This window comes from Lactuca serriola, chromosome 1, assembly GCF_051521515.1.
Source record: "Lactuca serriola cultivar US96UC23 chromosome 1, Lser_US96UC23_V15, whole genome shotgun sequence".
Taxonomy (NCBI): domain Eukaryota; kingdom Viridiplantae; phylum Streptophyta; class Magnoliopsida; order Asterales; family Asteraceae; genus Lactuca; species Lactuca serriola.
Window position 1 is genome coordinate 140,892,089 of NC_136408.1, and position 12,296 is coordinate 140,904,384.

The window sequence follows — 12,296 nt, forward strand, 5'->3', positions numbered from 1 at the left end:
CTACGCACTAATTTTTACGACTTATGGACGATTCAGTTGATTTTTCCTATTTATCTTAATACGTAACTTATATTTTTAACATATATTGATATATATTATGTATCAAGCTTATTATCTTTGACATTGGTCTCTTTTTGTAAATAACGATCTGTGGCAAAAGTCACAATTGTTACGGTGTGCTTGGAAGAGACAAGAGAAGACTCAAAGGGAAATGAATGATGTTGTTTTTGAAAGTGGCGGTGTCCCATCTCTCTCTTACTGATATGGGGAACTCTTGGAGGTCAACCTTATCTAGTGATGGGAATTTCCATGTTCGTAACTTGAGGTTGCTTATCGATTCCTATCTGAATGATTCGATGCCTAATGTCACGATTTGGGTGTATCTTGTTCCTCTTAAGGTGAAATGTTTCATCTGTAGAGCTTGCATTGGATGAATTCCCACTGCAAGTGCTCTATTGTGTCGAGGTGTGCCTATCAATGACCCTTCCTGCCCCTTGTGTTCCGATGGTATTGTTGAGGTTTAGCATCTTTTCATTGGTTATACGTTTGCTCTGGAAGTTCCGAGGAAGAATTTGAGGTGGTGCAACATCGTGATTCATGGCTTTGTTTCCATAAGGGATGATATTGCTTTTGCGGCAAAGTGGGGGCATTGCGCAAAAAAGCGGAAGATCCTAATCGCCATCATTTACGGGTTATTTTTGAAAGCGATAAATGACAAAGTGTTCAAGAAAAATTGTACTTTTCTGGATAAATTTGTTGATGAGGTGATTACTTTAGTTTTTAATTGGCTTAAACATAGAGGGCGATTTTGGAATTATAAGCGAGTAGATTGGTGTTGCTTTCCATTTAGTATTATGTAGTTGTATTTTTTGTTTTTGCCCTGCATAGGTTTTTTCTGTGCGGTGGTTTTTTAGACTATAGTCGGTGTGGCTTTGGGAAACCACTCGACATTCTCGGCGAACCCGGGCTAAGGCCTCGGCATGCCGAGCTCGGCCCGACAATTTGGCAGAGAGTTACCGGTAAGAGAGAATACCAGTTTCCTTTTTTTTTTTTACCATTTCTTATTCAAATTCCATTTTTCAATAATACCAGCTTTCCTAAAAAATACCGAATTTCAAAGATATAACTGTTTTTTTTTTCAAAATTGTACTCCACTCTTCAACTATAAATACCATCATCCTTGTTCTCTCTGCATCCGATTCAAATCTCCTTAATTCTATTCCTTTAACATTCTAATTTTTTTATATTTTTCTGCAACTCATCACTAAAAATCGCTATTGTTTGGTCTACTGAAGAAAAGATCTTACTCACTCGTTCATGAATGGATGTAGCAGAAGATTCAACACATAATGACAGCCCTTCGACTACTTTTTCGAGGAGAGTCTTCGACATATACAATCGTCAAACCATTCAACCTCGAAGAAAAAATATACTCTACCCCAAATGGAGAAACACATACACACACAATAACAACTCGGTTTACCATTGTGTTTTGTAGGGTAATGCATGAAGTCAATAATGGTGAAAACGAAAATACTCTGCTAGAAAATGTTATTGAGGCTTGCCGTATTGAAACTGACGAAGATTTCAGGGTTGTTGAGTTTTGGCAAATTATAAGACAGTGCCGCAAACGCCTTCAAATTTGAAGTCTTTGTCTTCTAATTTCTGGTGGGTTGTGAGTTTGAATTTCAAGTGTGATGTTTCTGAATTTCAGTGGTCTTATGATGTTTTTAAGTTCTATGGTTTTCTTTAATATCTATTAAAAAAATGATGTGTTTTAAATATTTAATTTCTATTTTATTTAGAAAAAATAACATATAATAACCAACATTATACAGATAACAAGTTTTGGCTATAGCAAATATATGCGGTCTACATTGAATGTCACAAATATAACACCCACCGAATGTAACAAGTATGACAAGACAATCTGTATACTTATAAATGTCGAAGTTTCCAAAAGAATCAACAACGTTGTCGGAACAAGACTTTCCCGTAAAAATTTAATAAAATAATAGTAGGGCTACAAGCTACCTGGGTGGGGCTATTTAAAATGTAGCTGAAGGGCTTATATATATTCTATAGAAATGGTTTCGTGGCTTCACGTTCTTCAAACGTTAGACTGGCACCCAATAATGGAAGCTCAGGCTATTCTCCTGTTACCAGTTCCCTCGGCGCCCACAATCTTCAAAAACACTTCACCGATAATTATGAAATCACAAGTACCAATCCGTGCCATACGTCGCCAGTTACTAGCTTCCCACTCTTCAGCCATCGCACCGAAACGGGAGAAAGATGCCAAAAAACGGATTGTTGTAACGGGTATGGGTCTCGTCTCCGTCTGTGGGAGTGACGTCGGCACGTTCTACGATAGCCTCCTAGCGGGTGAAAGTGGAATCAGTTTAATAGACAAATTTGATGCTTCATCATTCCCAACAAGGTTGGGTGGCCAAATTCGTGGATTCAACTCAAAAGGTTATATAGACGCCAAAAGTGACAATCGACTTGATGATTGTCAAAGGTATTGTATTGTTGCGGGGAAAAAAGCTCTTGAAGATGCTGGTCTTGGAAACCAAGAACTCTACAGAGTTTGTAATTTCTTCCATTTTTCATGTTTCTATGCATTTGATACATTTTATTACAGTAAACTTTGATGGTGTGCAGATCGAGAAGGATCGGGCTGGTGTGGTTGTAGGATCAGCATTGGGAGGTGTTACGATCTTTTCTGATAACGTCGACTCTCTGATGGAGAGAGGTTATAAGAAGATTACACCTTTTTTCATACCTTTTTGCATACCAAACATGGGCCCGGCGTTACTTGCTAAAGATCTTGGCTTTATGGGACCAAATTACAGCATCTCAGCTGCTTGTGCGACATCCAACTTTTGCTTCTATGCTGCTGCTAATCATATCCGTGAAGGGAAGGCTGATTTGATGATTGCTGGTGGGGTCGATGCTTCCATTATTCCTGTGGAATTGGGGGGTTTTGTTGCTTGTCGAGCGTTGTCTAAAAGAAACGATGATCCCCAGACTGCTTGTAGACCGTGGGACAAAGACAGAGATGGGTTCGTTTTAAGCGAAGGTGCTGGTGTTTTGGTAATGGAGAGTTTAGAGCATGCAATGAAAAGGGGTGCTCCAATACTTGCGGAATACTTAGGAGGCGCGGTTAATTATGACGCTTATCATGTAACTAATCTGAGATTTGATGGGCTCTGTGTTTCATCTTGCATTCGAAGCTGCCTTGTGGATGCTGGTGTGTCTGCAGAGGAGGTACTTCTGTTTTATCATACTTATCTAGTATCTTCCGTTTAAGCAGGTTGAATGCAGGTTGAAATTGCAACTTCATGCATTATCTATTGTATTTAATTCAGAAAGTTTATTGTTTTTGTACGTTTATTTAATTCAGTTTTTGCTTTGAATAATTCAAGGCCATGTAGGCCATGAGGGTCCGAGTCTCAAGTTTGAGTGGAGTCAGTTGCTACTTTGTAGCATATCTTTTAGTTTAAATAGCTTATTTTTATCTGGTGAATGATGTACCACCTCTTAGTAATTGCCTATTGAATAAAGTAGAGCAGTTTTTCTGCCCCTGTAAATTGCTTGTCTTATCTTACTTCATCTCTGATACACTGTGAAGACTAGTGAAAGTAGCTTTCCAGTTTTACCCTTCCTGTCGTTAACAAGCTTTTGTCCCCTGTACAATTCAGTATTATTTGTCCCTTGTTTCTTGCCAGGTTAAAAGACTTTGTTGACCCTGCAAAGTTCCAACACTTGGTATCAGAGCGAATCTGGTAGTTTATGAAGGTACAACCTCGTGAAGAGATGACTAACGGAAACGGTGAAAGAGAAGGTCAAGTTACTCTTCATTATCCGATGCTGTCAAGATCAAACTATGCTGCGTGGGCAATTAAGATGAGGGTGTTCATGCAAGCTCAAGGTGTTTGGGATGCTGTTGAGCCTCGCACAGCAAACACAGTAGTTGAAGTAAAGAAGGATAAAATGGCACTGGCAGCCATTTATCAAAGTATACCTGAAGATCTGCTTCTTGGATTAGCAGAGAAGAAAACGTCAAAGGAAGCTTGGGAGGCATTGAAGACACAGTTCTTGGGGGAAGAAAGAGTCAAGACTGCTCGAATTCAAACCTTGAAGACAGAGTTTGAATCGCTCAACATGAAGGAAACTGAAGGAATAGATGAATTCTCGGTGAAGGTGAGCAATCTTGTCAGTACCATGCGTGCATTGGGGGACACGGTGGAGGAACCCTACGTGGTGAAGAAACTGCTGAGGGCTGTCCCAAGCAAATTCCTTCAAATTGCTTCCACCTTGGAGCAATTTGGTGATCTCGATAGTATGACAGTGGACGAGGTGATTGGAAGACTGAAAGCTCATGAAGAGCGAATGAAGGGGCATGGTGAAAGTGACGAACGAAGACTTCTTCTGACGCACCAAGAATGGTCAGAGAGAAACAAAAAGAAGGAGAATGACTCGAAATCAAAGTCGAGTCGTGGTGGTTCGAGTGGATCTCGTGGAAGAGGCAGAGGACGAGGAAGGAATGGCGGTGGACGTGGTGGTCGTGGCAGAGGTGGGTCACACTACCAGAAAGATGGAGGACGAGGTACCTACAATAGCCAAGATAAGAGCAAGGCACAATGTTACAATTGCCAAGAGTATGGTCATTATGCCGCTGAATGCCAAAATCCAAGACGCGAAAGAAACCACGAGAACAACCTTGTTCAGAATTGTAATGACAATGAACCAGCACTCCTCTTAGCTGCATTCGAAAATGGAAAGGTGTTTCTGAATGAAGAAAAAATAACCCCGGAGTTAAGAAGAAGTAAAGATGAAATAAAGAAATCAAGAAAATGGTATCTCGATTCGGGTGCAAGTAATCACATGACCGGGGATAAGGATAAATTTCAAGAGATAGATGAATCAGTCCATGGATTTGTGAAATTCGGTAATGAAACCAGAGTAAAGATTGAAGGAAAGGGCTCAATTGTGTTTCAGTGCAAGAATGGTGAAATGAGGAAGCTCAGTGAAGTCTATTATATCCCAGATTTATGCAGCAATATCATAAGTCTGGGACAACTTGCAGAGGGAGGTGATGAAATCAAGATCAAGGATCCATTCCTGTGGGTACATGATGCAAAGGGAGAGCTGTTAATGAAAGTAAGGAGGGCATCAAATCGGCTCTACACAATAGAGTTGGAAGAAGTTAGATCAATGTGTCTCTCAATACAGCAAACTCATTCTACTTGGTTGTGGCATAAGAGAATCGGCCATATCAACTTCAATTCACTGAAAAACATGTCCGATAAAAAGATGATCGAAGGGATGCCTACTCTGAGCATTCCAACACAGCCATGCGAAGGGTGTCTCATGGGAAAACAAGTAAGAAATCCTTTTCCCTCTCAATCAAATTACAGAGCAACGAAGAGATTGGAGTTAATCCATAGAGATTTATGTGGGCCAGTATCACCTCCTACACCATCTGGAAACAGATACTTCATGTTGCTTGTAGATGACTTTAGCAGGGTCATGTGGGTCTTTCTGCTAAAAACCAAAGACGAAGCTCTACCTGTATTTAAGAACTTCAGGAGCCTGGTAGAAAATGAGACTGGAGAAAAGCTGAAGGTGTTCAGAACGGATCGGGGTGGAGAATTCTTGTCAAACCAATTCTCCAATTATTGCAAAGAAACGGGGCTTGAAAAACACTACACTTCACCATACTCCCCACAGCAGAACGGAGTAGTGGAGAGAAGAAATAGGACTGTACTTGAAATGGTGAGATGCAATCTAAAGACTATGGAGATGCCTGATGTGTTATGGGGTGAAGCTGTAAGTCACTCTGTTTATGTGCTGAACAGAGCTCACACAAAAGCTCTGAAAAACTCAACTCCATACGAGCTGTGGACTGGGAGGAAGCCAAATATCGAGCACCTTAGAGTATTTGGATGCACAGCATACATGAAAGTCGCTAAAAATCATCTGAAGAAACTCGATGACAGAAGCATGAAGCTAGTTCATCTCGGGGTTGAAAAATGATCGAAAGCGTATCGGTTGTTAGACCCAGAATCCGGCAAGATGTATGTAAGCAGAGATGTTATATTTGAAGAACAACAAATTTGGGATTGGAAAAAGGAGTCGAAGATCAAAGAAATGCCAGGGATGATTTTCACTGTTGAAGGATTCGATTTCAACGAATCCTATGTTGATGAAGATGAGCCGGAACCTACGACACCATCACAAGGAAATGGGTCATCGGATAGTAATAGCAGCTGGGCTGAAAACTCTGGGCCCATTAACTCTCCGTTGGATTCACAAGAAAGCCCACAGAGCATCTCTATAGCTCCAGCGGGTACACCGGAAGCACCTAATTCTCCAAATACTCCGATCGCATCCCCAATTACAACCTCTAGCTCCACCAACGACAGTACTCCTCCTTTACGTTATAGACTTCTCACGGATATATACGAAGAAATAGAAGAGATGGAGCCGATTGAAGAACTAATGATGACCCGGAATGATGATGAACCAGTCTCGTACACAGAAGCTAGCAAGAAAAGGGTGTGGATCGACGCTATGAAGACCGAATTAGCGTCAATCGAGAAGAACGAGACGTGGAAATTAGTTGATCTTCCACCGAATAGAAAGGCGATTAGTCTGAAGTGGGTATTCAAAGTGAAACGTGATCCAAGTGGAAGAATCGTTAAACACAAAGCGAGGATCGTAGCAAAAGGATACGTTCAGAGACAGGGAATTGACTACGATGAGGTCTTTGCCCCAGTTGCTAGGATCGAGACAGTTCGCGTGATCTTGGCACTCGCAGGTTCCAAAGGTTGGAGAGTTCATCATCTAGATGTCAAGTCAGCATTCCTAAATGGAACCCTAGAAGAAGAGGTGTTCGTATCCCAGCCTGAAGGTTTCGAGAGAAAAGCTGAAATTAACAAGGTATACAAACTCTCTAAAGCTCTGTATGGTCTAAAACAAGCCCCGAGGGCGTGGAATGCTTGTTTAGATAAACACTTGAAGAGTTTAGGATTCGTGAGGTGTGTCCAAGAGTATTCCGTTTACACAAAGAAAGAGGGTGGTGATGTGCTGATCATCGGAGTCTATGTGGATGACTTGCTAGTAACCGGAAGCTGTGCTGAAAACATCCAAAGATTCAAGAAGGATATGCAAGCAAAATTCAAGATGAGCGATCTCGGACTCCTATCTTACTACTTGGGGATCGAAGTGAATCAAACAGAGTCTGGAATCACACTGAAGCAAGAGGCATATGCAAGAAGCATCCTAAAGAAAACAAGAATGGAGAATTGCAATCCCACAAAGAGTCCCTTAGAGCATAAATTAAAGCTGATAAAAGAAGAAGATGGAGAATTGGTGAACCCTACAGAATACAGAAGTTTGGTAGGAGGCTTAAGATATCTAACCCACACCCGACCTGATATTACTTTTGCAGTGGGGGTAGTAAGCAGATTTATGGAGAAACCAAAAACACGGCACCTACAAGCAGTGAAGGGTATTCTAAGGTATGTGAAGGGAACTTTAGATCATGGCCTGTCGTATACTAGAAGTGAAGATGAACTGAAGATTGTGGGGTACTCAGATAGTGACCTAGCTGGAGATGTAGAAGACATGAAAAGTACAGGTGGAATGGCTTTCTACATGAATGAGAATCTGATTACTTGGGCATCACAGAAACAACGGGTGGTTGCACTATCATCCTGTGAAGCTGAGTTTATAGCTGCCACCATGGCAGCCTGTCAAGGGATCTGGTTAAGGCGACTACTGACTGAAGTTGCAAAACAAAAGGTTCCACCTGTTACTCTATATGTTGACAATCAATCAGCTCTGGATTTGATGAGAAATCCAGTTTTTCATGGGCGTAGTAAACATATAGATATAAGGTATCATTTCATAAGAGATTGTGTGGAAAAAGGAGAAGTCACAGTTCACTATGTGTGTACCAAAAGGCAGAAAGCTGATGTTCTGACAAAGGCAATGGCGAAGGCAAAACATGAGGAAATGAAGAACCTAATTGGAGTTAAAAAGGTTTGATATTTCTGAATTAAGGGGGAAAATATTGTATTTAATTCAGAAAGTTTATTGTTTTTGTACGTTTATTTAATTCAGTTTTTGCTTTGAATAATTCAAGGCCATGTAGGCCATGAGGGTCCGAGTCTCAAGTTTGAGTGGAGTCAGTTGCTACTTTGTAGCATATCTTTTAGTTTAAATAGCTTGTTTTTATCTGGTGAATGATGTACCACCTCTTAGTAATTGCCTATTGAATAAAGTAGAGCAGTTTTTCTGCCCCTGTAAATTGCTTGTCTTATCTTACTTCATCTCTGATACACTGTGAAGACTAGTGAAAGTAGCTTTCCAGTTTTACCCTTCCTGTAGTTAACAAGCTTTTGTCCCCTGTACAATTCAGTATTATTTGTCCCTTGTTTCTTGCCAGGTTAAAAGACTTTGTTGACCTTGCAAAGTTCCAACATTATCTTGTGGAGCTAAATCTTGTTTGTAGGTAAATTACATCAATGCACATGCAACTTCAACAGTGGTAGGAGATCTGGCAGAGGTTAATGCTCTCAAGAAGGTTTTTAAAAGCAAAGAGGGGATCAAAATGAACGCTACTAAGGTGAGAACATCCATAGTCAACTTTGTCTTCTTAGTGTGGCAGCTCGATATTGACGTTATCTTATTTTGTATTTTTATTCAGAGTATGATTGGGCACTGTATGGGAGCAGCTGGAGGTCTGGAAGCCATTGCTACAATCAAAGCTATTCAAACAGGATGGTTGCATCCCACCATTAATCAATTTGTATGTGCTACTTACATTCATATTTGTTTGCCTTTTAGCATTTGAGTTTGATCTTCACGTATGTGCAACTATAGAACCCAGAACCTGCAGTTCAATTCGACACAGTTCCAAATAAAAAGCAACAGCATGAAATCAACATTGGTGAGTTAGTTTCTCTTTCACTACAACATTAACACCCTATGGCGACGACGAATTCGGACTCTATCCCGACAACATGTCGTTGGCATAGGGTATGCCAACGACATGTCGTCGGGATAGAGTCGTCGGCATAGTCGTGTCGGTATAGGTCAATAGTGTCGTCGGTATAGATGTCGTCGCGATGGCTTCACCTATGGCGACAACAAGTCATCGGGATAGGTTCTTGTCAATTATATTTTCTGGGATAAAAGATAAAGGTTTATTAATTACCTATAGCGACAAACCTATAGCGACGACATGTTGTCGCCACAAGATTTGTCTATTACGATGACAAGTCGTCGCTATAGGGTTTTAACAAGAGCCAATGAAATACCTTTAGCGACGACATGTCGTCGGGATAGGCACTGTTTTTTTTTTTCAATTTTACAGATTTAGTATATTGCCATTCCTACATTTTTAATAAATCCAAAACAAATTTCAACATATATCAATTGAAATACATTAACTAAGTACCATTGTTCAGATTCAAAACATCAAAATCAAATAGTTAACTAACATTGTTGAAAACACTAAAAAAACATCAAACATCATTATCATAATCATATTCTTCTTCTTCTTCTTCTCCTTCTTCTCCTTCTCCTTCTTCTTTTCCTTCTTCTTCCATTCTTTCGGCAACTTGTTTAGAGGTAGTTGCTTGTGTGTTAGAGTTGAATAGAAAGTTAAGAAATGGTGGTGGTTAAAAGCCTAGAATACATGCCGCCAATGATGCATTATGTTGTTGCAAGTATTCTTGCATTTGTTGTGCATCAAATTTGGATTGTGGTTGGGACGATTTTGAAGTGGAAGGCCGTTCATTTGGAATTAAACCGAAGTTGGCGGTTGGTTTCCTACCCACCCTGCGAGCATGCCCGCGTCTCGTCCCAAGGGCACGTTATAAACATTCTTCCTTGTCTACTATTCTGCCTTCCTCAACCTCGTTTTGCATTTTCTCATTAACTTCTTGAATTTCTTCCTAAAATAAAGAAAACAATAAATATACATTAATTAAAACAAACAACTAAACTTAAACATTAAAATAATAATAATATTCCTTAAACAAAAAACTATAATTAATAATAATAATAATAATAATATATTTAAACAGCACATTCATTTCGTTTATCACTTACCCAATCTTCTTGTGCTCCACTTGTACACCAACCCGAACCTTCTTTGTAGCGTTTTTGTCTCCAACCCTCAATATGTTGTGGCTTCATTCCAATTTTTTCCTATAATAAGTTAAATCAATAAATATATTTATACAAATGTTAATAACACTTTTAATTAATACTATAATATTTTATTACCTCTAAATAACGTTGTTGAGCATAGGGTCTACATATGTGAGCACCTGTGTGTGGAAGTTTCAACCTACAAATTTTATTTTTGTCTGACGTGCATCTGTATTCATCGGTCAAAAATAACAAATCAATCATTTTGTTCCAAGCTTCGGCGGACCAATCAGTCGGTGGACATCTTCTTGCCCTTTCCACATCATGATATCCACCAACTCTATCAAAATGTTTTTTCATATCATTCTTGCGGTCTCGATAAGCTCTTTGAATGTCTGCTTGGATACCCGCTCGAAGGGGTTCCCACAAGTTTGTGCCCCGGTACCTATTTAGATCAAAATAAGTCTACAAAAGGAAAAACATATTTGATTAGTAAAAAAATATTTAATAAGTATAAAATTCAACACATTTAAAATATATTGTATACTTACTTCTAGCTCGGGATATAAATCATTTTTGAATTTGATAGGAACACGACGCCAAGTATGATAATGTAACAGTACTTTTGATCCCACCAGATTTGAGATCAGTCTTACAAACATTTTCCCGTTGTCCCCCACTAATCGGTACGTCCGCCCGAAGATATCAATTCGCAAATCCAAAGGATTACACTTGTTGTTTTCATACTCGTCGTACAAATTTAAGTTTCTCCCTTTGTCACGCTTATTCACATTCGCATTCTTCGCTTGTGTTGTATTTACATATAGAATTGAAAATTTAGAAATTTAAAACTTTAATATATCTAATACTTAAAAATTTCATGTAACTTACAAGACTGGCAACCCGATGGTACACCGCGTGCGACCCCGTGTGGTGGTCTATCCTAACCGTCACCTCCATGTCCCCTCGCGACTTCTGTCCTCTGTTTAACAAATATGATAAACATTCAAAATATATAATAAAGCTAATTATAAATAAGCAACATTTGAAAAATTAACAAATATTATAAACATTCAAAATATATAATAAAGCTAATTATAAATAAGCAACATTTGAAAATTTAACAAATATTATAAGCAATCAGGATATATAATAACTACGATATACCGTCAATCAGATTAATCAGTAGAACAGTATATATGTACAACATCATCATCACTGTCATATTTTTCATTATTTATTTCTTCATCTGAAGAATACGTATCACCATCGTCATTGTCATCGTTAATAAAATCGACATCGTTTATAGTAGGAGCAACATTCCTCCTAGCAACCACACTTGATTCACCAACTTCACCTAAAGTCGTCTGCATAGGCAATGTACCTTGCCCAAAACTACGTCGTTCTGTTTTTCTGGCACATGGAATAAAAATAAATGGAAAATAGATTTTTTGATACCTATACCGACGACATGTCATCGGTATAGATTTTCAGATTACCGCGAACATTTTCGTCGTTCCCGCCAGACTTGTGGCGACGACTTGTCGTCGGCACAGATATCGCGGTCAAAGGAAATTGGTCAAAGGTTCTAAAATATAATTCGACGACATTTCGTCGGGATAGCGTGACCTGTAGCGATGACTCTTGTCGTCGGTATAGATGTCGTCGGCATAGCTTAGTATTCTTGTAGTTTTTGTCCATGGTTCAGATGTCATGTTTAATAAAGTTAACTTATTCAATCTCTTTTGTTATATATGCATGCAGCAATTTCAAGCTCAGTTGGTTTTGGTGGGCACAACTCCGTAATAGCATTCTCGGCATTTAAAGGATGATATGTTCCTCTATAATTTCTAAAAAACATCATGGCCTTTGAGTCATTTGATAAACTTGTCAAATGTGATCCCTGCATATTTACAGAATAATGATTTTTCTTACGTATATGTTATGATTTTGATTGAAACTTACGTCAAGAACTCACATAAGTTGGTTAACTAATTTAGTAATTTTCCTTCACAACTAGCTAGAACGTGATTTTAGCAACAAATTTCCGTCGCTAATTTGGTATTTCAAAACAAATTTTAAAGGAAATTTAGCAACGAATTTGTTCACCCATCTGGTATTCTTTC

General features: G+C 39.1%; 1 protein-coding gene across 1 annotated transcript; it reads left to right on the plus strand.

The window, feature by feature from the left end:
- The first annotated feature begins 2,097 nt into the window (after positions 1-2,097).
- Positions 2,098-12,071, plus strand: LOC145099441 (3-oxoacyl-[acyl-carrier-protein] synthase I, chloroplastic-like). Its single transcript, XM_079037019.1, has 6 exons — positions 2,098-2,588; positions 2,665-3,270; positions 8,525-8,638; positions 8,720-8,821; positions 8,896-8,962; positions 11,935-12,071. Exons 1-6 carry the CDS (start codon positions 2,136-2,138, stop codon positions 12,000-12,002), a joined length of 1,410 nt encoding a protein of 469 aa, XP_078893145.1. The 5' UTR covers positions 2,098-2,135; the 3' UTR covers positions 12,003-12,071.
- The last annotated feature ends 225 nt before the right edge of the window (positions 12,072-12,296 follow it).